This window comes from Canis lupus, chromosome 31 (assembly GCF_048164855.1).
Source record: "Canis lupus baileyi chromosome 31, mCanLup2.hap1, whole genome shotgun sequence".
In the NCBI taxonomy this organism is placed as follows: Eukaryota; Metazoa; Chordata; class Mammalia; order Carnivora; family Canidae; genus Canis; species Canis lupus.
The window spans coordinates 36,596,365-36,623,174 of record NC_132868.1 but is presented as its reverse complement, the minus strand read 5'-3'; the positions used below and the strand labels follow the sequence as shown (position 1 = coordinate 36,623,174).

General features: G+C 43.2%; 1 protein-coding gene and 1 long non-coding RNA gene across 4 annotated transcripts in view; one reads left to right on the top strand and one right to left on the bottom strand.

The window, feature by feature from the left end:
• Positions 1-26,810, top strand: part of SLC7A14 (solute carrier family 7 member 14) — a 111,163-nt gene that overhangs the window by 64,720 nt on the left and 19,633 nt on the right. Inside the window, exons 3-7 of the mRNA XM_072808049.1 lie at positions 8,663-8,899; positions 10,593-10,810; positions 19,517-19,663; positions 22,155-22,363; positions 24,514-25,391. Of these exons, the coding sequence (XP_072664150.1) occupies positions 8,663-8,899; positions 10,593-10,810; positions 19,517-19,663; positions 22,155-22,363; positions 24,514-25,391 (1,689 nt within the window). The remainder of the gene's footprint in view (positions 1-8,662; positions 8,900-10,592; positions 10,811-19,516; positions 19,664-22,154; positions 22,364-24,513; positions 25,392-26,810) is intronic.
• Positions 1-26,810, bottom strand: part of LOC140622299 (uncharacterized) — a 58,974-nt gene that overhangs the window by 17,993 nt on the left and 14,171 nt on the right. For all 3 annotated transcript variants that reach the window (XR_012022067.1, XR_012022069.1, XR_012022068.1), the window contains exon 3: positions 23,211-23,402. This is a non-coding gene — a long non-coding RNA (uncharacterized lncRNA). The remainder of the gene's footprint in view (positions 1-23,210; positions 23,403-26,810) is intronic.

Below are 26,810 nucleotides of genomic sequence, written 5' to 3'. Positions count from 1 at the left end.
TGATTGAAGACACTGCCCATCCCCTAACCACAGGCTCTTACTGTCCGCCTGAGGCCTGTTTTGGCAGAAAAATTATAAGTCTCTTCTTAGACGCAAAGAAACAGGCGTTGCCAGACAAATTGCTTTTCTTCCAGACACATTTGTTAAAATTGCCTGGGCTTCACTGACAGGTGATAGAGTGACCAAGGTTACTCAGGTAGATGAGACAGGAGCAGGGAAGGGAGAGGGAGAGAGCCCGATGGATTCCTCCTGGGAGAAGAAATGCACAATTTTCTCAGCTAATCAAGAGGGAAGAAGACATGGGGGCAAGATCGTGGGCTCTCACATGCCAGGGGGCTGAATAGATGTTTCTGAGAATCTAGCAACCTGCTTCTCAAGGGGGACAGCAGTGATGGGGATACTTCATTACTCACCATCTGGAATTCGGTGTCACACACAAAACCAATGTTTCCAAGAGAATTCACACTCTATTTCTCCCTGAGGTCCTGTGATTTCTTTCTTTTCTTTTTTTTTTTTTTTTTGAGATTTTGTTTATTTATTCATGAGACACACAGAGAGAGAGGCAGAGACAGGAGAGGGAGAAGCAGGCTCCCTGCAGGGAGCCTCATGCAGGATTCAATCCCAGGACCCCAGGACCATGACCTGAGCCAAAGGCAGATGCTCAACCACTGAGCCCACCCAGGCACCCCAGTCCTGTGATTTCTAATAGCCCACTCCCAATCCACATTTAATCCATGCTATCAACCACAGCAGTACAGACAACATGTCTTAGCCCCACTGTGACTTTATAAACAGAACAAAGATGTTAAAAAAAAAAAAAAACTAACAAAATGAGAAGGAAATGAGTAACAACCATCTCAGCAAAATGCTGTTTGGTGAAGACTTTCTTCAAGGCATGTTTGGGCCTGAACCGGTGAGGTGTACTAGTTGGGGCCAATGGCTGATTCCATCCCATGTCTGGGAGATGGCAGGTAATTGGCACTCAGAGGTAACTGATTTCATGACTAAGTGTCACTGAGAGAACCATATTTTCAAAATAACTGCCCAGGCCTGCTATCTGTAGCCTACGGCCGGTCACCCAAGAGAGCTCGAGTGACCCTCTGAGCAACACGCCCGATGTTACTGATCCCAGAGGCCTGAATGAAGCTGCAGCATTGGCAAATTGTTTTCTTGGAGACCCCTCTCCACTCCTTCTCGTATCTCCTGATGCCCTCTTGCCCTAGGGACAGTCCTTCTGGCTGCCCAACTCAGAACTCAACTTTGCAGCTCTTAAAGGCAACTCGTGCTAATATCTCCTGTCTTATTTTATTATAACTGTTGGTTTTCTTGTCTGTCTTCTCCACTAGACTATAAGACCCACAACAAAGGAACTATGCTCTTCCTATTCACCTTTAAATCTCTGAAAGCTAACGGAGATGCATAGAGAAGGAACCTCATAAGTGTTTTTGGATGAACGAATGCAGTTCTAGGAACTTTCCTAGAACTGCATATCAGAGGGCTTTGATTCTAGCCATTAATCTCTGCCATTAATCAAAGGTGCAGCTTCAAGTCTGGGGCTCAGTTGCATCAATGATCAAGAGAACAACCCCAATGAGCAGTTGACACCCATCCCCACATCATGCTCAGTGCAGCCCCATGAGTCCACAGAGGAGGGCTGGAGCTTTGGGGAGATATGGGGTGAGGGGAATCCTGAGCAGACCAGCCTCAGGCCTCACACCCCCTCCTCAAACAGAGCCATCTTGCTTTTACTTACTTACGTGTGAGACTCTCAAATAACACTATGTGTGCAAAGACAACCAAGACAAAGCTTTAAAACTATAGAAATAGATGAACTGGATGGTTTTTTTCAGCTAGATTCCCCCAGTTCTATTAAAAAAGGTCCCACTCCCTCAATCACTCGATCCCAGTTCACCTCTGCAGACTCATCCTCCTCAATCCTCAAAGCAGCCCTCATATGTCATTTCAGCTACCCCCTTCTATCTGTCTGAAATCACCCTTTCCCATTTTGTTTTGCCTGGAAGAGCCCAGCTCACCCTTCAGGATGCAACTCAGAAACCTTCCTCTTCATCCCTACTTCCCCAGAAACTAAATGTGTGCTTTCTAAGCACCACTCACTCCTAGGCTCTCAGAGCACCTCATAAATACTCTATACTATTAAATACTGGCTGTGTGGGATCATCTGTTTATTAGACTCTTTCCTGATTGGAATATAGATGTTTCAAGGTCAAGAGTTCAGTGTTTCTGCTATTCACTTCAGTGCCTGACATAGTAGGCACTTAACAATGTGTGTCACTTAGGGGTGTCTGAGTGGCTCTATTGGTTAAGATCTGACTCTTGATTTGGGCTCAGGTGATGATCTCAGGGTTGTGAGATCGAGCCCTGCATCAGGCTCTGCACTCAGTGTGAAGTCTGCTTGAGATTCTCTCTCCCTCTCCCTCTGCCCCTCACCACGCTTGTGTGCTCTCTCTCTCTCTCAAGAAAGGAAATGAAAAGGGAGGAGAAGGGAAGGGAAGGGAAGGGAAGGGAAGGGAAGGGAAGGGAAGGGAAGGGAAGGGAAGGGAAGGTAAAAAAGGAAAAAGAAAGTAAAAAAGCCTCTCCCTCTGACTGTCACTCCCTCTGCTTGTGCTCTCTCTCTCTCTAAATGAAGAAAATGTTTAACAAATAATAATAATAAAATGTTTTTTTAAAAAACAATGTGTGTCACTTAAATTAGGAAGTCAGAAGTTATTGTAGGAAATTGGTAAATTAGTTGATAGATAGGTTAAGGAATTAGTCAATAAGTTAAACTACATGTTAATGGGAAAAAAACTCTCTTTAACTAGAGAAATTGACATTCAAGTGTGCATGACTTCTTGATTTAACCTTCCTTCGTAAAAGTACACTTTTAAAAAGTACTTATGTATCTAATGGCTTTCTTTAGTGGAATGTCAAAGGAAATGTGTTTCTTGAGTGGAGAAATCCTTCTCTATCTTTGACCTGGTCCAGGTGGATCTTTCTCTTTTACACCCTTTTAGGATGGAGGAGGTGATTCTAAGAGAGTACAAGAGAGCCAGAGCAGACTCTGAGTGGTAGGAGGCACATACAGTGATTTATCTTGACTATAGAGACGCTTATTAGGCACAGTTTGGAAAGGCGAACATCATATGTGGGCTCCCAGGGAGTATTTAATGTCAGGCTGGCTGTATAGCTATATGTGACAGAACCATAGACTCTCTGAGTTGGAAAGAAATTCACGCTGAAAAGGACCAAATTTCTCTGAACTCCAAATCATACAGCATTCAGGGTACGCAAGAGGAGATCGATAGGGAATATCTCAAATATGGAATCCCCTTGGTATCTTATCCCCAACTCTCTTTTCAACATGTAAGTCCTAAGTTTGACTGCTCTTTAGGCTGGCAGTTTTTCAATTTAACAAAAAAATAGTTCTGGGTATAGAAATAAAACAAAACACTAGGGATATGACAAAATGGAAAGAAGGGGGTGTTTTACAATATACTCGAAGAGTGAGTAATTTAAAAAGGATATCTGAGTTGCAGACTATGAGAAATCACTCTGTTCCCTCTTGTTCTGCTCAGATGAGTCCTTCGTACTTCTCAAGGATCTGGATGTGCCATCTCTGAACAACTCCATTGGGAAATTTCCACCCGATGGTCTGCACCAGGCAGTCACTCGTGATGGCCATCTCTACCCTGACGTTGTACTTCACATTGATTTTCTCCAGCTATGCAGTTATCATAATGCATAGGGAATGCATAGGGGGAATCAATATGTCTCCCCCTCTCAATCACTTGATGGTTAGCCAAGGAATGCAGAATCATTTTTGATAATAGCACAAGGCAAATATGACTGGGAAGATAAGCCCAAGGCAAGAATTTCTTCAATGCATTACTAAATTGAGTAGAGAATCTTTATAAATTTTTCTCTCATTTAGAACACTGATTCTCCACCCTAGCACACCAAATCAACTTTAACTAATAAATTTGAAATTCTTCCTTTGCTACCCTAAAATGCAAACAAGAGATAATGCTACCTTCCTACATACTTAATTTTTTATAGTCATTAAAATTACATTTTACTAAGTTTTTATTTAAATTCCAGTTAGCTTACATACATTGTGATATTAGTTTCAGGTGTACGATATAGTAATTCAACACCCACACAACGCTCATCACAAGTGCCCTCCTTGGGCAGCCCGGGTGGCTCAGCAGTTTAGTGCTGCCTTCAGCCCAGGGCGTGATTCTGGAGACCCAGGATCGAGTCCCGCATCGGGCTCCCTGCATGGAGCCTGCTTCTCTCTCTGCCTGTGTCTCTGCCTCTCTCTCTCCCTCATGATTAAATAAATAAATCTTAAAACACACATACACACACACAAAAACAAGTGCCCTCCTTAATCCCCATCACCTATTTGACCTGTTACGAGTGCTGATTTGTGTCCCAAAAAATTCATATGTTGAACTCTTATACCCAGTACTTCAGAATCTGATTGCATTTGGAAGTAAGGCCTTTAAAGAGAAAACTAAGGCAAAAAAAAAAAAAAAAGAACCCCACCCACCTCCTCTCCAGTAACCCTCAGTTTGTTCTCCATAGGTAAGAGTCTGTTTCTTGGTTTGCCTGTCTTTTTTTTCTTTTCTTTCCTCATTTGTTTTGTTTCTTGAATTCCACGTATGAGTGAAATCATATGGTATTTGTCTTTCTCTGACTGACTTAGTCTGTTTAGCATCATACTCGCTAGCTCCATCCGTGTCATTGCAAATAGTAAGATTTCATTCTCTTTTATGACTGAATAATATTCTTTTTTACCCATTCATCAGTCGATGGACACTTGGACTGTTTCCGTAAGTGGCTATTGTAGGTAAATCTGCTATAAATATCATGATGCATGTATCCCTTTGAATTAATATTTTTGTATTCTTTGGGTAAATAGCTTGTAGTGCAATTGCTGGATCATGGGGTCGTTCTATTTTTACCTTTTTAAGGAACTCTCTACTATCTTCCAGAGCTACAAACTTAATTTTTTAAAAAATCAATATGCCCTGAGTATGGAAGGTAAATAAAAGAAAAGTCACTTCTAGGAAAGTAATATTTCAGTGTGTAGAAGCCGGGGCATATACAACAGGAGACATAATGAAGTTGTCAGATATATGCTGTCATTTACGGAACCACTATAAATGCAAACTCACACAGGTGTGCTATTTGATGCTCAGAGACCACGAGTCATGTTGCTCTTGATGATGTGGCTTTCCAAAATAATGGCCAATTCTTGGTAAATTCCAGACAAAACAAATTACAACCGTCCCTCAATTTACCCAGCTGTTGCAGCCCTGGGAAACTCAACGCATATAAAATCATGAAAAAATGCTTTGCATTAATATGTAAAATGGAGACAGATTCAGGCTCAGAAGTTATAAATAGGTTTTTATAATTTATAAACCCGTTTTTATAAACAGGTCCATTGGGACCCTCAGAAGTTACGTAAGACACAGGACAATGCCTCATTCTGTGGAACAGCCCTACACTGCAGAATGTCTAACAGCACAGGCTCCTACCCATTTAATACTTCAAGTGTCCACAACCATCATGAGAATGATGGACACCCCCACGGATTTCCAAAATTCCCCCTAGGCAGCAGTCCACTTTTGCTGAGATCTACTGGTTTACAGTATTTTCTCTAGGGCTGCCTCCACAGACTCAAACGAAAGTTGATTCTAATTGTAAAACCAAAGAATGATAGCACTAGAAGGGACCCTACAGTTCATCTATCTGGCCCCCTCACTTTCTTTGGTTTCCCTTTCTTTGATTTTTATTTCATATTGAGATTTAAAAGATATCTTTGAATATGTCTCTCTTCTACACCAGATATTTGAAAAAAGTTGAGTGATTGACAAAACATTTTCTGGTTTTTTTTCAGAACATTTGGGATTGAAATCACTTACTCCTCACCACTGAGTTTCAGTGCCAGGCTGGATACGCTTTAGTGCCCATTAAAAGCCTGGATTCTTGCATACAAACAAATCAGAAAGATGCAAAAATAAAATCCTTTACAAAGTGTCCAAAAGAATGGTCTCTAGGAGCAGAAATTGTCTTACTTGGTTAGTGTCTAATTGATTTTCCCACTATTCTTCCCAAACTCCAGCTATCAGAATCCAAGCAGGACCTTGGGGACTAAATGACTGACTTCATATGCTCCTGCACCGTGCACAGCTCAGGGCCTCTGCTTCTGCCTCAGGAAGCAATGCACTGGTTCCTTAAACCCTAAGGAAGACTTGGCTATTTGCCAGTTACCCTTGGCTAGGGGGTTCTAATAACGAATTGGGTATTTTTATGATGGCAGGCCAAATGTTAAGAAGAGAACCATTGATTGCCCAAACTTCACCATATTGGCTCTCCGAATTAAATTAACAATCAAATCAATGCCAGTTTCAAAAGCATTGGTTGAGAAATTTTGATTTATAAGCCTTGTGTATGATCAGGGGGTAAGGAGGGTAAAGAGAAAAAGCTCATAGTATTAAAGAATTATTGAGAAAAACTGCAGATCACACACCGAAGCGCAGAATTAGATTATCTCTAATCCTGTCCTCACACTGCACTGAAAGAGCAATCTAATGTGTGTCTGCAAACTCAAATCTCTTCAGGAGATGAGAGCACAAAGTCCTCCACGCACCCAAGAAAACAATGTCAGGGCCTCATACTCAGTGCTTATACGCTCTATACTTTCCTCACGGGAAAGTTCTCCAGTTCTCCCCTCAGAGACCACTTCCTCTTAATTTTAGACTCACTCTAACAATTGAAACATCAGGTGTTGGAAACAGCAATTTAGAAAAGAATGTGGTCTTCATCCTCAAGGTAATCCCTGTGACAGCCACAGAATGAAACAACTGACAGTCTGACCTCCAGGAAGGGGGTGGAAAACAAAGGGGTGAGAGGCCAACAGAGGAACTCAAAATAAATGGCGGCTTAGGTTATTCAGGGCAGAGATGGATGGCTTCACCAGCCCGAGCATGTCTCCAGATACAGAACAATAGAGTAATTGATGTAAAAGAAAAGTAAATTATGCTCAATATATTTAGCGGCAAAATCCATAAAATTCAATGAAACCGAATACTAGAGTGTTCGAAGAGGAAGACCCTTAAGAGAGTATCCCTGTCTGATTCCTTTATTTTACAAAGAAGAAAATGAGTATAAAGGAAGGAACAAGGTCAAGGCAGGGTTGAGACAAGAGCACAACCTCTGGCTCAGTGCTCTCCCACACAGATGCCCTGAGAGCTGACAGCACTAAGGGTAGGAAAAGCGATATTGCATCACCTTTAATCATGCATTTGTGTCATGGCTTCTGACACCTCTGGCTTTGCTTCCTTGCACTGATTTTACTCCCTGATTTGTGATGAGAGAACCTCAGGGTTGGCCCTTAAAATTGAGATTGAAGGTATAGTTTACTCTGACATCCCTCCTACATCCCATTCCTGGCATGTTTCCTCCAAACTGTCCTATGTTTGTCATCCAACATGGCACCCCACCCACTGGCCTCACACCCAGAGTTCCCAGCACGTCTTAGGAAACTCTCCCAACTTGCAGAAGTTTGGCATATTCCCAGTCTCTTTCTAATTTGATCTATAATTCCATCAAAGAAGGAGGGAATATACTAGTGTTTTTCAATTATAAGTGGAGAGCTTGTGAAAATGTAGATTCCTGGGCCCCAATACTGAAATTATGATTTCATAGATGATTCTAGTGGAAGTGGGTCTTGACCCACTTTGGAAAACACATGGCTTCTACTTACGTCTCCAGGCTCGTCTGCCCCCAGTCCCTTCATGCACACTCCCCTTCACCCAAAAACTTCAGACTGCCTATCCACCATGTCTTTGCTTCATGCTCCATCCTCTTTGCCCAATTAATTTCCCCATATGCTTCAAAACTACCTGATACACATGTCTCTTCTCTCTTCTTTCTCTGTTCCTGTATATCTCTGCATTATTGAGTTTATACAGCTTGTAATGGACACTGACTTTTTTGTTTTATCTCCCCTTGAGGTCAAGGCCATGTCTCACTTGCCTTTTTAGTCTCAGCACTTAGCACCCTGCCAAACACATGGTGGGCACTCCTTAAGTTCATTCAATTGTCCTGTCCTTTGCATGTGCTAAATTCCCTTGTTAAAAACTAGTTACTTACTTACTTTTGCATTTTTTAATCAACCTCACTCCCATATATAGTACAAAATCTCCACAGATCACTTGAGCCATCATTCGCAAATGAGGAGCACTTCCATAATATGTAAAAAATGAAAGAGAAGAATGTTAACATAATGTAACCCTGGTGCCATCAAGTGTGGAGATCATAATGAACTAGGCCCATGTTCACTCAGGATATCTGACCCCTAAAGAATTTGACAGCGACACATACAACAAATAAGAATTTTTCTAAATAAAGATCCGTCTCCAGTAGCTCATTAGAATCAATTCTGATTGCCTTCCCAAGCATTCGGGTTAAAAGTTTTTCAGAACTAACATTGACATTAGAATTGGCCTTAAATTTATTCATATATATAAAATTTCATGTATTTGGTTTAAGATCCCAGAGATCTCCAGTATTTTGCACCAAAGATGAACCACCAAGAGATCAGCTCATCTCCTGAAGTCCGCTACCCATGTGTGCTTGTCCCATGCAGGTGTCTGCTATGCAGAGTTTGGAGTCCGAGTCCCCAAGACCACAGGATCAGCCTACACCTACAGCTACGTCACTGTCGGGGAATTTGTGGCATTTTTCATTGGCTGGAACCTGATCCTAGAGTACCTGATTGGCACTGCAGCTGGTGCCAGTGCTCTGAGTAGCATGTTTGACTCTTTAGCAAACCACACCATTAGCCGCTGGATGGTGGACAGCGTGGGAACTCTCAACGGCCTGGGTGAGACTGCCATATCCTCTTACCCCAACACGTGAAATTACCCCAACAAACAAATGGGTTCCCCTTTTAGGATTCAATGTGGCAAAATATATGAAGAGCCTTAAATATGTCTCTCTCTCTCTCTTTTTTTTTTTTTTTTTTTTGCAAAGTAGTTCTCCTGTGAATCTATTCTAAGGAAATCATTCTAATTTCCATAAAACCTTTATATGAAAAGATATTCATCACAGCCTCATTTATAATTAAAAAATTAAGAACAGCCTAAGTAGTCCATAATGGAACAAATGACTAAGTTAATTGTGGAAGCATATTATGTAGCAATTAAAAGGATGATGGGGAAGACTGTTGTAATGACATGGAATATGTCTTTGATGTAATGTCATGTGACAAAGGAAATAAATTGTATATGCATCATGCTGATAACTATATAAAAATAAAACCAAAGCAGGAAAAATAACTGTAATGAACTGTAGTGGTTTCATCGGAATTTTTTTAATTTTCATAAAGAAGCATGTATTAATTTTTAAATGACAAAATATACTTTTAAAAGGGACAAAATGGATTCCAGTCTAGCAGAGGTCAAGGAGGGATAATATAACTGGGTGAATACTAAATAATCAGAACTTTACATAACAAATACCAGGAGCTCCGTCCATCACTTGCCCCGTTTCATCCAGATATCTGATTTTACCCTCTCATATCCATGGGAAGCCAAACAATAGTTGAGGAAGCTTGGGGGTCTTGCCCCAGAACTTGCAAGTACAGCTTCTGTGGCTGTGTGCTAGTCATGTGACTCTGGTGTCCCTATCTCTGAAGAATTGATAAACATACTGAGCATCAGATACTGTGAGAAGATGAACAGTATGAAGACCACATCTGCACATTATACTTATTTCACAGAAGTTTTAGGTCTGAAAAGGCCCTCAGAGACCAAGTAGTGCAAACCCTTCACTTTTACAGATGAGGTCCAGGGAACTGAGGCATCCGCCCAAGGCCACACAGCTGGTCATGGGCAGAAGTGCGGCTGGAATTCAGAAGCCTGACGGCTGAGGCAGTGCCTTCTCCACTCTATAGAGGGCAGGAGTCCATTGGCCAACAGGCTGCACCAACCGGGTGGGGTGTATTCTCAGCTTATTTTCTCTGCAACCGCATACACATAAATGCAAAGAACATTCTTCTCCCAATAGTTTTCAAAGATACACATTTTTAAACTTTCTACAAATGAAAGATTGCAGGAATGGAATGGAAAATTTATGCACTATGGAGCGAACAACACTGAAGATAAGCCAGTTTTCAAATAACATGTTAAACCCATATATACACCATGAGTGTCTCAGGGCAGTTCTGACCTCAAATATTCTATGCCATGGTTCCATGGGCTATGTTGTCATTGTCATTTCGTGTGTCCCAACTTTGGGTCCAGGGAGGTCGGGTCCTCTGACCTATATACCAAGACCTTCCCATTTGTAAATAGACACTTATGGACCACAGTGTAGGCACACATGCTCACACATACACACACTTGCACACAAGCACATATGTGGACACACATGCCTGTACACACACACTTCTCCTCCCTCTGTGATACATTGGTCTCCCTTGCCAGAGCTGAGTGCAAGTGCTCTGAGGGGGTGCCGGGAGTTTGCATGCCCCTTTTTTCCCCTGGACAATATTAACTCATGTCTTTGGCCTCTAGGGAAAGGTGAAGAATCATACCCTGACCTTCTGGCTCTAGTGATTGCAGTCATCGTCACCATTATTGTTGCGCTGGGGGTGAAGAATTCTGTGGGCTTCAACAACGTCCTCAACGTGCTGAACCTGGCAGTGTGGGTGTTCATCATGATTACAGGCCTCTTCTTCATCAATGGGAAATACTGGGCTGAGGGCCAGTTCTTGCCCCATGGCTGGTCAGGGGTGAGTTCATTTCTAAAGCCTTGTTTGGCTATTGCACATTCAGCCTTCCACCCTGTAGCTAGTCTGAGACATATTATCAAAAAATGCTGCTCTGTCCCATAATCTTCATAGCACCGTTTTCATCCCTTTTTATCTGAACTTAATTGGCGTGCTCTGAAAAAATGATTCCTATATCATTTTTTTACTTATTTCACAAATATTCATTGAGATCTTATTTAATGCAAATGACCATAACAGATTTGATGTTTTGGCCACGTGAAATATGCCTAGTCCTACGCTAGGTGTTCTTTTTTTTTTTTTTTTTATGCTAGGTGTTCTGCATGTAATGTTTAAGTGTCTTAATAATCTTGCAAGGAAGATATTTACCTTCTGGCCTTACAGATGAAAAACTCACACTCAGAGAGGTCAGGGGACTCACTATTAAGTGCACAATATAAGTGACAGAGTCAAGATCCAAAGCCCGGACTCCCTGACTGTAAAGCTTGTAAATGAACAGCTTGGTCTAAAAGAATCCCTCTGGAGTATTTTTGGAGAGACAGACAGCCCCAAATAGACAAGGCAGCAATGGAGCCAGAAGAGCAGTAAAGGGATGAGTGTTGCCTAGGTATAGAACAAGGTCAAGAACAGTTTTTAGATGTAATCCCAATATTTGACCCAATATAGAGAGAGCCCCACTGAGGTCTAGGTGCTGCTGAGAGGGCACAATGAGGGCTGGTCATAAGTCCCATTCTTGTGACATGGTTCATGGCAGAGAAGTCCACTCCCAGTCCACCTAGCGTGGTCTTGCAGTTGGCCAGAGAGTGGGCAGGACCAAAAGGGCATTCTCAGATCTCATCCTCATGATTTGGGTGGTGAGGCTTACATTAAAGAAAAATGGGAAGGTCAGAGTGGCAAAGTCTTTATACTGACAAGTAGTTCTAAATTGTGCCTGGATCCTTTTTCTAGTATGACTAAAAACGCTTACTTTATGAATTCATTGGTAAAATTCAACTACCTATTCCTTTTTTAAAAATAGTAGAACTCAGAATTTAAATAAAATATTTTTTAAAATAGTAGAACATTTTGAGCTGGGGAAGATCTTAGAAATCACCTGCTTCTACCCCTCACCTAGCAGGTAAGGAAACTGAGGCCAAGGGAGGAACACCTGCCTACCACTGGCAGAGAGTAAGTCCGGGACTCCACCAGATTCGTTTTTGTAAAAATCTTTTGCTTAGACTGGTTTTCCTCCAAGATGTCCAGCGACCAGAAATCTCTCTTGGAAAACACTCAAAATAACTCCTCTCTATTCTCAACCATGCCACACTATTCAATGAAGAGAAATAAGCAAAAGAGCAATTTAAGCCAAGATTTCTAGTCTTCTGCTTATCTGTAAGAATTCCACGGTACCACAAAGTTCATCCCTCCTCCTCCTTGAAATGAATAAATCCTGAAACTGGTTAAAACCAGAAGAGACAAAGAAACACTGTTGACCCCATTCTGGATCCCCGAGTCTATATTTTCTTACAATACAAACCGTTCCTTTCCTATCAAATAAAAGAAACAATAAATTACAAGCGTGGCAAAGAAAAAAAGTGTTTTTCCAGAACTCAACTGCATTTTCATCCTTGCACATGATAATGTTCTCACCATTTTTTTTTCCCAATCTGAGAAATTTTGGGGTCATAGACTTAACTGTTAAGACTTTGGCCAACAGCAAACTTCTGTGCTTTGAGGTTTTCTCGCTCATCAGAGGGAAAAACTAATTGCACCAAATGTTTGCCAAAAAGATAACAACTTAGATGAATTTTTTTTTTTTTTTGGTACACATGGTATGGTTAGCAATAGTGATAATCATAGGAGGGAGGACTTAGGGTTTACCGACTACCTGTTTGGTGCCCAGCATTGTGCTCTCTTACAACAAAACTTTAAAGCAGGTGCTGCTGTGCCTAACTTAATAGATGGAGAATCCAAGATTCAGAGAGGCTGGGGAACTTACCTGAAGTCACTTAACCATCAGTGCCAGGACTGAAATTCCTGATCAGGTCTAGGTGACTCCAAAGCACTTTCTACTGCATGGTCTACCTTGTGCATGACCACCCTTTGTTTCTGAGCCTTCTAAAAAAATGTAATACGATAATTAATCCAACACATTATGTTTTTCATCTCCTTTAAACATTTGCAAAGTCGTAGAATCTTAGAGTGAGGAGGAACACTAGGACATGGTCTAGCCTCTTTTCTCACCTTCAGGTGAGAGTATAAACCTGACCCGGCCAAAGTGCATTGTTTACTAAGACATAATAGCAAAGCAACTTGAAAATTTTTTGCAATTACTTAGTTCATGTCTAATTTTCAAAATTCTCCTAAGAGGTCACCCGAATACCACACATTGCAGTTCTAGGCCCCATGTAAGACTGGAAGCCAGTAATCTCTTCTGTGCAAATGCCCTTGGCCCAGGCTGATGAAGATGAACCAGTCTTTTAACCTGTCCTCTGGACTTTGTTCTGGGGTCTTTATTCTCTTTGGGGGTCTCCTCTTCCCACTCCAGGACCCCATATCCCTCTTCAGGATAGTTAGCAATCCACCTCACGGAGGAAGGAACTAATCAAACCAGCCTTAGGGGCTCCCATTTATACACCCAGGTTCTCACTAGCTTTTATAGCAGGAAAGGATCAGAAGCCAAGCATTAAAAAATGAAAGGATGCCATTCTTAACTTACCATTTTCTTTGTGACACACACTTTCATATACACTTTTCATGTAAGCTTCACAACAGCCCTGATCTCTACTTTTACATCAAAATATCTTAAATTGAGGGATCCCTGGGTGGCGCAGTGGTTTGGCGCCTGCCTTTGGCCCAGGGCGCCTTCCTGGAGACCCGGGATCGAGTCCCACGTCAGGTTCCCAGTGCATGGAGCCTGCTTCTCCCTCTGCCTGTGTCTCTGCCTCTCTCTCTCTCTCTGTGTGTGACTATCATAAATAAATAAAAAATTAAAAAAATATATCTTAAATTGAGAAAAGTGAAGGTTACAGATCTACATCATAATAGAGCTGAAATTCAATCCCAGTCCTGGTTGAGTCCTTATTTATTCCACTACCCTTCAACCTGGGTTTGGACACATGGGACCAATTATCTTTTTTTTGCACCTTTGGCCTCATGAACCTCACTCCAACCCAACCTTTCTTGAGTAGGTTTGTCACTCGTCACCAAAAAAAGTATGGCTGGGATTTTGTATTTTTCACTGCAAATATATTAACCCTGCAGGAAATTCAAATATGTGTTCTAGTGGCTGTGACTAAAAGTATCAGCTGAGCACAAAGGACAGCCCAGTGTGAGGATGGTGCTGACTCATCCTCTTTCCTATCTGCCTGGCCTTGGATTTCTGCATAGTACATTTCCTCCCTAGCAAACTAGCCTGGACCTGTTCTTTCTTAACTTTATTTTCTGGTTACTTTTCCAGTCCAGCAGGCCACTTTGTTTTTATTTTTGTTTTTATTTTTTTAAGTAAGCTCTACACCCAACATAGGGCTTGAACTCATGACCCCAAGATCAAGAGTTTCATGCTCTACCGACTGAGCCACCCAGGCACCCCTAGCAAGGTCACTTTGAATTTGGATCCTAATTTTTAAGGTCTGACACCCTCTCATGAACATGTCATCCACCAAGTCAATAAACACACTCCCTATTCTGTTACCTAACAATTGTCAACAGAAGTGAGTCGCCTACTTGGCAGCTACATGGACTTCTCTTTAGGGAAAACCTGACCCTTACCCCTGACAAGGGGCCTACTTCAGAGTTCTAATCCACTTTATTCTTCAACCACTTCAGGTAGAATGGGATGAAGAAGATCATTGTGTAGGAGATTATTTATAAAGATACCATTACAGAACTCAAAACACACTTCTCAAGTGCTTTGAAAGGGTTAATAATGAACAATCTGTCCTCTGGCCATGGACCCCTCATAAGCTTACTGTTTCCCTGCTCCAACCACATCCTTCCAAAGAAAATAGCTTAAGGAATCGTTTACTCACTTACAGGTTCTGGGTCAAATGCTTCTTTCGTCTTGAAGAGCCAAAGAACAACAAACATTTTCCTCTAGATCAAGTAACGGCTGGCCCTCGGCTGAACCCCTGCTTCCATCTGCAGTTCCTCAGCCCCTGAACATTGTTGGATGTGTATTCCCTGTGTGTTATTTGTTCTCGATGCTATCTTATGGTTTTCCTTTAACCAAATAAGACACTCTAACGGCACAAACAGCTCCCAGGAAAATGGTCCTTGGCAAGTATTTGTGGGGAATGCTGGCCACCTCCAAACAAAGGAAAAGTTGGTTTTTCATGTTCTCCACATTTTAATTCATTTGCTGGAACCTATTAACACATTCCACTGTCACTGTGGACAGGCTGCTAATAGATCTGGAGCATGAGGGTGGTAGAAAATGCTATTAAAGTCCGAGTTTTATCTTGTTACCTTGGGAGTGAATTATATAAAGGTGCCTAATTAGCTCCTAGGCATCTGGCAGATTGGCCAACGCGGAATACGGAGAGCTGCCTCATTCCTATGCCTCTGGAATTTCAGTGAGACGTAGGGGGCCAGTTTTCAGGGACTCCACATGCTGAAATAGCACGCCACTGGTGACATTGCTTTTGACAACTAAGTAAGCTCCAGCGACTGAGGCACGTGCTGCTTCCCCACAAAAGCTCTGTAGAGGGATGAGCTGATCTGGATCAGCCGGCTGAGCAGCTACACCAGCTTGACTTTGGAAAACTATCTCTGCTTATGTCATCGAATTCAAAAGTCAATACTATTTGTTATTTGTGTAAAACGTTTCCTAAAAGTTAGGATAAAGTACCAGTGGACCGAGAAACACACATTTACACACATTTCACCCACCGGTTTTGTTCATAGATTCTCACTCCTAAGCACACACACACACATTCTTCCATGCATGGAAGGAAATCCTAATCATAAATCCCAGTGGCCAGATCTAAGGTCTGGAGAGAGTGAAGTGGAAAGTAGTTTTAGTGGTCAAGAGGGTAGAGACACACTCATACATAGTTCCACTTCCTGGCTCTTTTGTATTTATCAATTAGGGGTCATTTGCTTGCCAGGAAGAAAAACTCATTCAAACTAACTTAAGTAAAAAGGTGACCTTATTTGCTAATTGTATTATCTTCTCTTCAATAATCTGTTTATTCAATCTATATCTTGTTAGATCAGGGTCTGTTTGATCTTGGCAGGTATTCTGGGGGTTTTTCTACTTCCCCCCTCTCTCCCTAGATCCATTATCCATCCTTCTATTCTGCTCTATGCTTCAGAAAGCCCCTCGATGGTTGCTCCCTGTTCGACTAAGCCAATAGGGCCTTCACTGAAATCATTTCATTTAAACCATCGGAGTTAAATTCTCTTTCCTGCCTCATGCAGTAGAACGTCTAAATGTCCACCTTTGATCTGCCCAGTCATCCTTCAACCATATGGCTTTCTAGGTCTGCATAGGGAATTCAAGCTAACAGACATTCTCTTTGCAAACTTTCTCTCTCTATTCCCAACTTGACCATAGTCGATATTCCGGTATCTCATAATTATCAGTAATTACCATCTATTCTTTCAGTTGTTTGCAAAATAGCAGCATTCATGTTTAACAGATAATATAGACACCTATTAATCTTGTTCAGTTTATTATCACAGTCACGGTTGCATTTTGGGTCTGGCAGTGAAGCCCCAGGGGGTTAAGCTCAGAGTACTTTTGCTCATGACTGTAGCCCTATCACAAAGCACACTTCCTGGCACTTGGGAACAGTTAATAAAATATATATATATCTAGTTCTAATAAAAAGAAACAAGGAGGAGGAGAAATTTGTTTATGCCTTGGGGCTCCATTTGTACTAAAAAACTTACGATAGTAATTTAAAAACACCACTGGTAAGAGCTAATATTTATTAAGTACGTACTGTAGTCTATGACTGTATAGTGAACTATATTATCTCATTTAATCCTTGTAACAACCCTGTGAATTAAATCCTATTTTCACCTCCATCTAAGAAAATGAGGTTCCAAGAGGTTAGGAATTTGTTCCAGGTCACCAGGCTTATATGTGACAGAAGCACCCTACGTCTGACAGTCTACAAAATTGGCTCTCCTAACCAAATCCAATGGCTGCCCCTCTCACCCCCAACCTTATATGGCTTTGGGGTTCCCTCTGAAGCCTGTAGTATACTTCTCCAACTGCTGCATGGTCAGTACTTCAAAATTGGAAGGTATCCTCCATATCTTCCACTGAGTCTTCTTTTCTTCCACTTAGACATCCCTAGGTCCCCAGTGATTCCTCACATGGTGTGGCTTATAAACCTCTCGTCTTGTTCTAGGTAGATTTACCCCAGAGTTCTAATTTAAGACACTTCCACCCCACTTTCCTTAGTAGTGAGGGCTGGCAACCTCTAGGAACTTTCAATCTGGCACTGACTACATCAAATAGCGTAGCCCTGTAGCCCTGGGGCATCCTAACTGGGAGCTGATACATCATCAGACCGATTGTCATAACAGATCTGCATGATTTACAGTTGTGTGCATGTGCATGTATGTATAAGGGATGAAGGATGTTAAAGGAAGAGAAAGCAGAACCTACTTTCTGGAAGCTATCTTAAAGCAAGGTTTTCCTTGATGGGGGCAATTTAAGGAGTCTGCAATCCCAGCATCTGTTCTTCCCTAAAGACCAAAAACATTTTCTAGACAAGTGAAAACAAGCACATTTCCAAACCTGTGAACCTCCATGCACAATGAAGTGAGGTCTGTTTTCTCTCCTTGTCTGGAGGCCCAAACACTTTCAGTTCCCCGAAATGAAGGGCTTAACTGAAGTGAAATTAGAAGTTTTAACTCTCCTACCAGAAAGTAGCCCTCCGAGAACAATTGCTTGTTTGAGAAGTTCTTTCTACCTGAGTTATTACAATAGACCAGGAGTTCTTAGACTATTTTGTACTACGTTCTCCTTAGCAGTTTGGTGAAGACTCTGAATTCCTTCTAAGAATCATGTTTATAAACGGATAACCTAATTACATAGGAATTCAAAAGTAATCAAATATAAAAATATAGTTTTAAATATTTTAAAACTGGAATATAATAACAAGGTCCTATGCTCTAATATTGTTTTAAAGATTGATATCTATGTCTAATAAATATCATAATTTGGAAGCAGCAAAAAGCACCAGCAATATTTCAACATCTCTGCAACAATCTATTATGGAAATATATCTGATTGCTATTGGCGACAAAGTCGCAGGTACTGTTTGTCACCTACAGTTGTAATTAAAAGAAATGCTAATGTTCAATCAGAGGTTAGTAAAGATAAAGATGTAATCTCTTCCCAGCAAAACTCACAGGCCCCCTGAGTTGAATGGACCCCAGGAGAAGAGCCTCCAATTAGGGAATCGAAACTTTAGAATCCTAATGGGAGAGACCATAGAAATGACCAAGTCATTTTACAAGTGAGCAAAACTTGCTTTTGAGGTTTGAGAAGATCTTCAGCTTGTAGTGTACTTGGTAGGTTCCAGCACTTAGTATTTTGTCGTTAATTATGGAGAAACCAGTGGAAAAGGTTAAGAGTGAACATTTGGGCACAGTTTATCTTCTTGGCACATGTTTTGAATTTCATCATTTATAAGCTGTTTGTGGAGAAAAGGGGAAAAAATGGTCCATCCGACAACAAATCTCACTCCTGAACCCCTGGCTAGAGCTTACATACTGCCGAGGCCCCTCACCCTATGTATACAGATCTAGAAAAACTCACTCACCCTCCCCTAAAGGGACATTCCCCAAGCATTGGAAGAGGCACACTTTTTACTCTCTGCTGACACTGAGAATGCTAAGGTGGGGAAACTTTGCTTAAACTTTAGTTGATTCTTTGGAAGAAAGTAACATACCCCTCACGGGAAGACTCTCACTGATGTCTTGACTTATCAACAACCCTTGGAGCCATGCAGCCTCCTGTCCAACAGACATCCAGCAGATGTCACTGGATACCACCTCCACAGCCCTACGCTGCCTCTTACCACATATCTTTTCCTGCCTTAGAGCCTAACTGGGTCACTCAAGCACCCAAAGGAGTAGAAAAATCCGATTGTCGCTACCCGTCTTCCCATGAAAGACAATAGGATATCTGAAGATCTGAACATCTTTTATACCATTTCAGATCTAGAAGTTACCACAGAGATGATCCATCAGGGGCACTAGTGGTAATTTGGGCAGGGACAGTTTTTTGAACCCTGTACACTAAATGCTGAAAGCACATGCCCCATGTCTCCATGACCAGCACAAGTGGCTCCTCACATTTCCAAACATCTACTAAAGGAAGTCACACACCCTCTGATTGTGGATGAGCACCATTGAATGAAAATAAAGCACAGAGAGGTTAATGAGTTCCCCCAAGGCACAAAGATAGCCAATTCATTGATTCGCTTACAACCCCATTTATTTCCAAAAATGATTTGAATGTATTGAACAGCAGTTCTTATTTGGCCAAAATTCTCCTCATCTCTGTTTTACACATGAGGGAATTGCCCAGGGTCACACAGCTAGAAAGTACAGGAGATCAGAACTCAAACAGTGAGCACAAGCTCTGCCACGTTACTCCCACGCTGCTCAGTAACGTCCCCAGACACTGGGCAGTTGTCATACCACATGCTAGGCCCTGGTGCTGCCCTGACACTCTGAGTCTGAGAAATGCCATTGTCCCACCAGGTGCTGCAAGGAGCAGCCACGTGTTTCTATGCTTTCATTGGCTTTGACATCATCGCCACCACCGGAGAGGAAGCCAAGAATCCAAACACGTCCATCCCCTATGCTATCACCGCCTCCCTGGTCATCTGCCTGACAGCATATGTATCTGTAAGTACTATATCCTTTTGGGACCATCCTGATGGTCTTGTCATGTTTAGCCTTAAAATGTACCTCCAGGACTGGGTTACAGGAAGTGTCAGGAAGCAACCCCTTTGTCGTGCTATCTTAGTGTCTGTATGCATGTGTCCACACACCCTCTATCCCCACCCACCAATGACAAGAAGAAAATCAGGTCTCCAAACTGGAGAGCAGCAGCCCCAGGCCCTCACTTCAGCCCTGGCCTCCAAGTCTCCATCCCACTCCTCCCCACACACAGGCTCTGGGTGTCGGCTGCTGCCCAGGGGATGGTGTACAGGGAGTGGGCTGCTGTCCAAGGAGCTCAGATCATAGGCTGGCAGTAACGGGTGGGTGTGCAAGCAGAGGCATTGTGGACCTCTGTGCACCCTCCTCAATGCTCTTCTGTCTTCTGGGAGCTTCCCGGCAGCGAGAGGCAAGGCTCTCCCAGAGTGGGGAGAGAGAGTACATCATCCTCTAGAGACACTCTTCCCCTTAAATCTCAGGGGAAATGCAATTTCTCTCTACTGCTGCTCCCTCTTTTTATACGGCTCCAAGCTTCTCTTTAAGGTTTTCCTGCCAAAGAAGCCTTCAGCCTTGTCTTCTCAGGATCACCTCCCTGAGATTCTCTTCACACTTAGGATGTGTCATTTCTCAGCTCCCATCCCAGAATTTCTATCACGGAAATAGTTCACCACAACCAATATCCCCCCTCTGCCCTTGGCAATGGAGAGAACCAGCTGACAAGCCAATAGGTATGTGGTTACACAAATGCCCCAATCCCTGAGGGTCCCACTCACTTCAGTTACCACAAATAGGAAAGAGCCAGCAGCTGGGGATGTGCCCCATCAGCTCTGCTACCCCTGCTGCATAGCATAGGAAAAGCACCTCCTTCCCAAAAACTAAAACAAAACAGAAACGTCTTTAGCAACTAGGAAAGCCAGAGCAGTGGCTGGCTTGATCAGTGAGGCAAGCTGCAAAAGAAGATTGTCCTGGACAGCAAAGGAAAACCCAAGAGCAGCCTTGGATGTTGTTTACAGGAATTCAGCTGCCTCTCACCATTGTTTCATGAGTGGGCCAATTATCACCTCCCCCTACGCACACATAGGCAAGTGGCTTCATCTTATCCATACCCTGGTTATCCCTGCAGAGAGTGTTCAGGGAGTAGGGAGTGGGGGTGGTGTGAGGGGAGCAGCAGAGACCATCTGCTCTGCATTTCCCCTCTTATTGCTCCCTCACATACTCCCCCCTCTCCCAGGGGCGGCACAGACCTCTCCCCTGCGGCACAGAAAATAAGGTTAATAATCACAATTCCTTTCTTAGAATAGTGCTTTGTAGACTACCGAGTACTTCTATGTATCTACCCACGTTTTGCCCATCCTGATCTAACGTGAGCAGTAGGCTCAAAGCAAATTGCTGTAGGAATCAATCCCACTCTCCTCCAGCCCACTCCCAAAGGGGATGTTGTAAGTGATGAGGTTGCTGGGAAACATTCTCTTCGAAAACACCTGGCCCTTGCCCATGCCTCAGGGGCTGTTTGGTGTTGTACTGGTTAGCAGGCTGCCATTCCATCACCAGGAGAAGAGCCAAACTGCTGACATATGGTGGTCCCTCTGGCTGTCCTCGCTAGCAGCCCATGGCATTCCCAGTGGTCTGGAAATGCACCACCTTCTCCTTTTCAGGGTCTGAACTCCCTTCCGGATGCCAGCATTGGCCTCTGCTGGCCAGGGGAAGCCTGGCCTTTGACCAGTAGCTTCATTGCCCAGAGACAAGAGGAAGGGATGTTATGGCAGATTTATGACATATGAAGGAAGGTAGTCCTGGAAGGCAAGTGATTCCTGGCTAAGCAGAGCCACTCTTACAACCCCAGAGCAGAACTGGGTTCCATCCTAATGCCATAATTTGTTGTTGGTCTGCCTGGCTCCTGACACTGAGCTACAGAGAGGAAATGGAAATAGGAGTCTTATCTGGGTCCCATCTGTTAACTGGCTACGGACCTCTGACCACTTATCTTCTATCTCTGGGCTTCATGGTGAAAGGGAGCATACAGTTAAGACTGTATAGGACCCTGAAAGTATAAAAGAAATGAGAGTCTCGCCCATGTGGGCAGGGTGCTCATGGTCACTGCTAGGCCCTGGCGCCAGTGCCTTTGGCTGTAGTTTCCTCCACTTGGTACTATCTGCCCTTCATTGAACTGTCCATGTAGTTCTGTTGTTGTGAGGCTTAAATACCCACATACTTATTCCTCAGATGTGAAAGGGCCAGAGGAGGAGGCGTTGGGGGTCATCTACTCAAGTCCACTACATTCTAATGTGAGGAGAAAATACTGAGACCAAGAGCTCTGGAGGCCAAAGGACTGGTTTAAATAAGGGCACATGCCGTCAAGTGGCAAATCCAGAGTCTTGGTCTCTTTGTCTCCTATGGGACATCTGTCCATGCTGATAGTCCTCTCTACCTCCAGCCATGTTTTCTCTTGTTTTAACAGGTGAGCATGATCTTAACCTTGATGGTGCCATACAATGCCATCGACACGGAATCCCCACTCATGGAGATGTTTGTGGCTCATGGGTTCTATGCTGCAAAATTTGTAGTGGCCATTGGGTCAGTTGCAGGACTGACGGTCAGCTTGCTGGGCTCCCTCTTCCCAATGCCAAGGGTCATTTATGCCATGGCTGGTGATGGGCTCCTCTTCAGGTAAGGGCCACGCTCCATGAAATTTATTCTATTCCGGCATGCCTGTCCAGGGAGAATGTCACCCACTGTCAGCCTGACTATAATCTTGATGTGAGTATATGTCACAGAGACTATGGAATTTGTCATATATCCTGACAAAGAGTTTGAGTGAAGAGAATGCAAGCCCTGAAAGAGTCCCTCAGTTTGAGTCTGGGTCCCTCAATCTAGCACCAACTGAAATGTTCCCCTAACGGCCCCTCCCCTCCTGTTTGGCATTGTGTGTTCCCTTGTGAAGACTGTGGGTGTCCAACTGTCACACCGGCTGGCTTCCAGAAGGAAGGACCCATCCCAGGAACATCTTAGGCCTGCCCCTCACATTGAGGACTGGTACTGCCCATCTCTCCACTGCCCCTCTGAAGCTGAAAACATTCAAAGCTACTGTCGCAGGGAGGATAAGACCATCTGAACAGAGACTAATAACGTAGCAAAAATGGCTGCCATTTATTGAACATTTGTGATCCTGGGCGCTTTGTACATGTGCTGCCGAAGCGAGCACTGTCCTGGGTGCTTTGTATATAGTATCCTAGTTAGTTGTCACAATGACTCTGTTTTGCAGATGAATAGAATAGATGAGAATACTCAGAGAGGTAAAAAATAAATAAATAAATAAAAATAAATAAAAACTTGCCCCAATCCCCCAGCTGCTGAGTAGGGGGCAGTATTTAAACTCATGACTGTCTGACTCTAAAGACCAGATTTTTACCCACACCAATATATGGGCTTCTAGCCCCTACATTGGCCATGAAGTGGTCAATCTGCCCGTGAACACAAAGGGAATGCGGCCCACCTCTTGGTTCCCAGTGCTTACCGTATGAGGGCCCTGCAGCAAAGGCATTCTTCAGGTGCGCCAAACTAGTCATAAAGCATAGAGGCCAAGGAGCTCTCAGGGGTATGGGGGGATCCTGTCAGGGACTGTCTGCCATCGGCTGTCATCTTCTGCTTCATTTCCCCTGCATACCCTCGAAGTCATCACCAGGTCAGAGCTGCCATATTTGGGGAGCTGGACAGATCAAGAAGAGCTGATTATCATGGAGATGTGACAACTTCACACATCCGACAGGTCTTTCCACTGTCAAAGAAAACTAAGAAGAAAGATGCTGGGATCCCAAGCATGTGTAAAACACGAAAATAAGGAAAGGAGACCTGGGTGGCTCAGTTGGTTAAGTGGCTGACTCTCAATTCCAGCTCAGATCATGATCTCAGGGTTGTGGGATCAAGCCTCACATTAGGCCCCACGCTAGAATGGAGCCTGCTTAAGATTCTCTCTCTCCCTGTGCCCCTCCTCCCACCCCCACACATGCTCCCTCTTTCTCTCTCTTTAAAAAAAAAAAAAAGGAAAGGAAAAGAAGAGAGAAATGGAAGAGAGGATAGGAGAAGAGTGAGGAGGAAAGCAGGAACTGACTTAAGGCCCACAGGAATTGCTAAGAAGCATCTGCCATTCATTCACCTCTGTTGGTCTTCTCCAGTGGGTAATTGGATTCAGGCTGGATTTAGCCTGAATCTATGAGCACGTGTTCTGAATTATTGTGCTATTTTGCCAACCAAAACCCCTGCTTTTTCATTGTAGAGCAGTGTTCCTCAAGCTTGGCATAAATCAAAATCCACTGGAAGTTTTCTAAAGCATAATTGGCTAGGCCCCATGCCCAGAGATTCTGATAAAATAGGTCTTTGGTGAAACCTGAAAATACATATTTCTAATAAGCTCCTAGGTGATACTGATGCTGCTGATCCATAGATTGACCACACTTTGGGTAACATGGATCTAGGGAACCCCAAGCAGGTATATGAATTCTCCACCTATCACTTCTTCCTCGCAAAGCTTGCACTTCAACTCAGGTTTCTGACATCCTTCCTAGATTCAATCAACCCTTCACATCACATAATGAAGTAGGAACTTTAATAGAGAAGTTTGCCTCAAAACTAAGGCATTAAAGTAAATTCTTTTAAAATTATATTCCAGGAACCAAATCCTGCAGTAGGAATAGCCACAGTAGTGAAAGCAGGGAACCCAGAAGTAAGTTGGAGGAGCAGAACCAGGAGGAGTTCAGCCAGGGTAGAGTCCGTCACCATCTGTAGCTCCCTGCTAACCCTCTGCTTGCCCCTCCTTCCAGGTTCCTGGCCCACGTGAGCTCCTACACGGAGACGCCAGTGGTGGCCTGCATTGTGTCAGGGTTCCTGGCAGCTCTGCTCTCTCTACTAGTCAGCCTGAGAGACCTGATAGAGATGATGTCCATCGGCACACTTCTTGCCTACACCTTGGTTTCTGTCTGCGTCTTGCTCCTTCGATACCAACCGGAGAGTGACATTGATGGTTTTGTCAAGTTCTTGTCCCAGGAGCACACAAAGAAGAAGGAGGGAGTCCTGGCTGACTGTGAGAAGGAAGTTTGTTCTCCTGTGAGTGAAGGGGAAGAGTTTTCTGGCCCAGCCACCAACACATGTGGAGCCAAAAACCTACCATCTCTGGGAGACAACGAGATGCTCATAGGCAAATCAGACAAGTCAACCTACAACGTGAACCATCCCAACTACGGCACCGTGGACATGACCACAGGCATAGAAGCTGATGAATCTGAGAACATTTATCTCATCAAGTTAAAGAAGCTGATTGGGCCCCGTTACTATACCATGAGGATCCGGCTGGGCCTTCCAGGCAAAATGGACCGGCCCACGGCAGCTACAGGGCACACGGTGACCATCTGTGTGCTCCTGCTCTTCATCCTCATGTTCATCTTCTGCTCCTTCATCATCTTTGGTTCCGACTACATCTCAGAGCAGAGCTGGTGGGCCATCCTCCTGGTTGTTCTGATGGTGCTGCTGATCAGCGCCCTGGTGTTTGTGATCCTGCAGCAGCCAGAGAACCCCAAAAAGCTGCCCTACATGGCCCCCTGCCTCCCCTTCGTGCCTGCCTTTGCCATGCTGGTGAACATCTATCTCATGCTAAAGCTCTCCACCATCACATGGATCCGGTTTGCAGTCTGGTGCTTTGTGGGTAAGCAACTTCCTTTGGAGCCTTGAGAGTTCCCTCTCAAGGCCTTGAACCGGCTTATCCCAAAATTGCCTCCTAGCTGGACTAGGCATCTCCATTGCAAGAGAAATCTGGCTCGGTCTATGGACCTTTGCTTTGTGCATTAGAGTCAAGAAAGCCAGTTTCTGCCTGTTACAGTCTTGGTCACTGGTTCTGAAGAATGATGCCGATCAATCCATCACTTCATTGAATATTATTACTGGACATTCTTTTTATGGATAATGAATTCCATAAAAAGTCCACTTAAAATGAATCCACATAATAAAGGGATGAAAATAGCACAGTAAAAGTGAGAGTAGAAAACTTTGACTGGAATTCTGGCTTAGAAACTAAAAGTTATGGGAAAAAAACGCAATTTTTCTTACATTTGACAAAATAAAATTAAAATACCAATCATGTCCTAATTTTTTAAATGAGCAAAGTGTGAATTAAGTGTGGATTTTTTGGCATAATTTTTCTGACTAAATAAATTATACCATTTAACATCCCCACTTCATATTGACTTTTATAAAATATTCAAGACCTTTTCATTTTTTCCCAAGATTCTTTCTTCATCCTTCGATACTCCAATCATTCTCTTGCGAAGCACCCATCATGCCATCCATCTTACCGATTTTCTCTTCCTCTGTTGATAACTGATATGACTCTGCCAGCTTCCCAACTGTTCACAGTTGCAGATGTAAATCAGAAGATGCTCTTTCTAAATCCACTTTTATCACTTTTGAAGAGTCCTGCACCTTTCCCAAGATTTTTAATTTCCCTTTGTGATCAATTTATATTATATTCACACTACATGTTTCTCATACCCAATAAGTGCTGATGTTCATGAGATGGCTAGGGATTAGTGCTCAGGATAATGTGAGAGGGATGTTTAAATGAAAACGAATTTTAAAGTTCCTTAGACACTATCTTGACAAATCGGTAGCCCTGAGGTCAGGAATACAGGTGTTTAGCACTGTGTCCTCGGTACCTGGAACACAGCGCGTGCTTAATAAATACTTCTCTATGACTAATGTTCAGATGAGAAAAAAGAAATAGCTGGAAAGGAACTCCAGGAGGTAGAATTTAAATTGTAAGCCTAGGGGCCCCTGGGCGGCTTAGTCAGTTAAGCGTCTGCCTTTGACTAAGTTCATGATCTCAGGGTCCTGGGATCGAGCCCCGAGTTGGGCTCACTGCTCAGTGGGGAGCCTGCTTCACCCTCTCCCTCTGTTATCGCTCTTGTTCTTACTCTCTCCCAAATAAATAAATGAAACCTTAAAAAATAAAAACAAAAAACTGTAAGCCTATCAGATAAGACTTACATAGGGGAAAGTGGAGTAAAAACAGTGCTCAAAAGAAAGTGCCTAAGTCTTCCAGCAGATTCTTCCCCACAAAAGGCCAGCC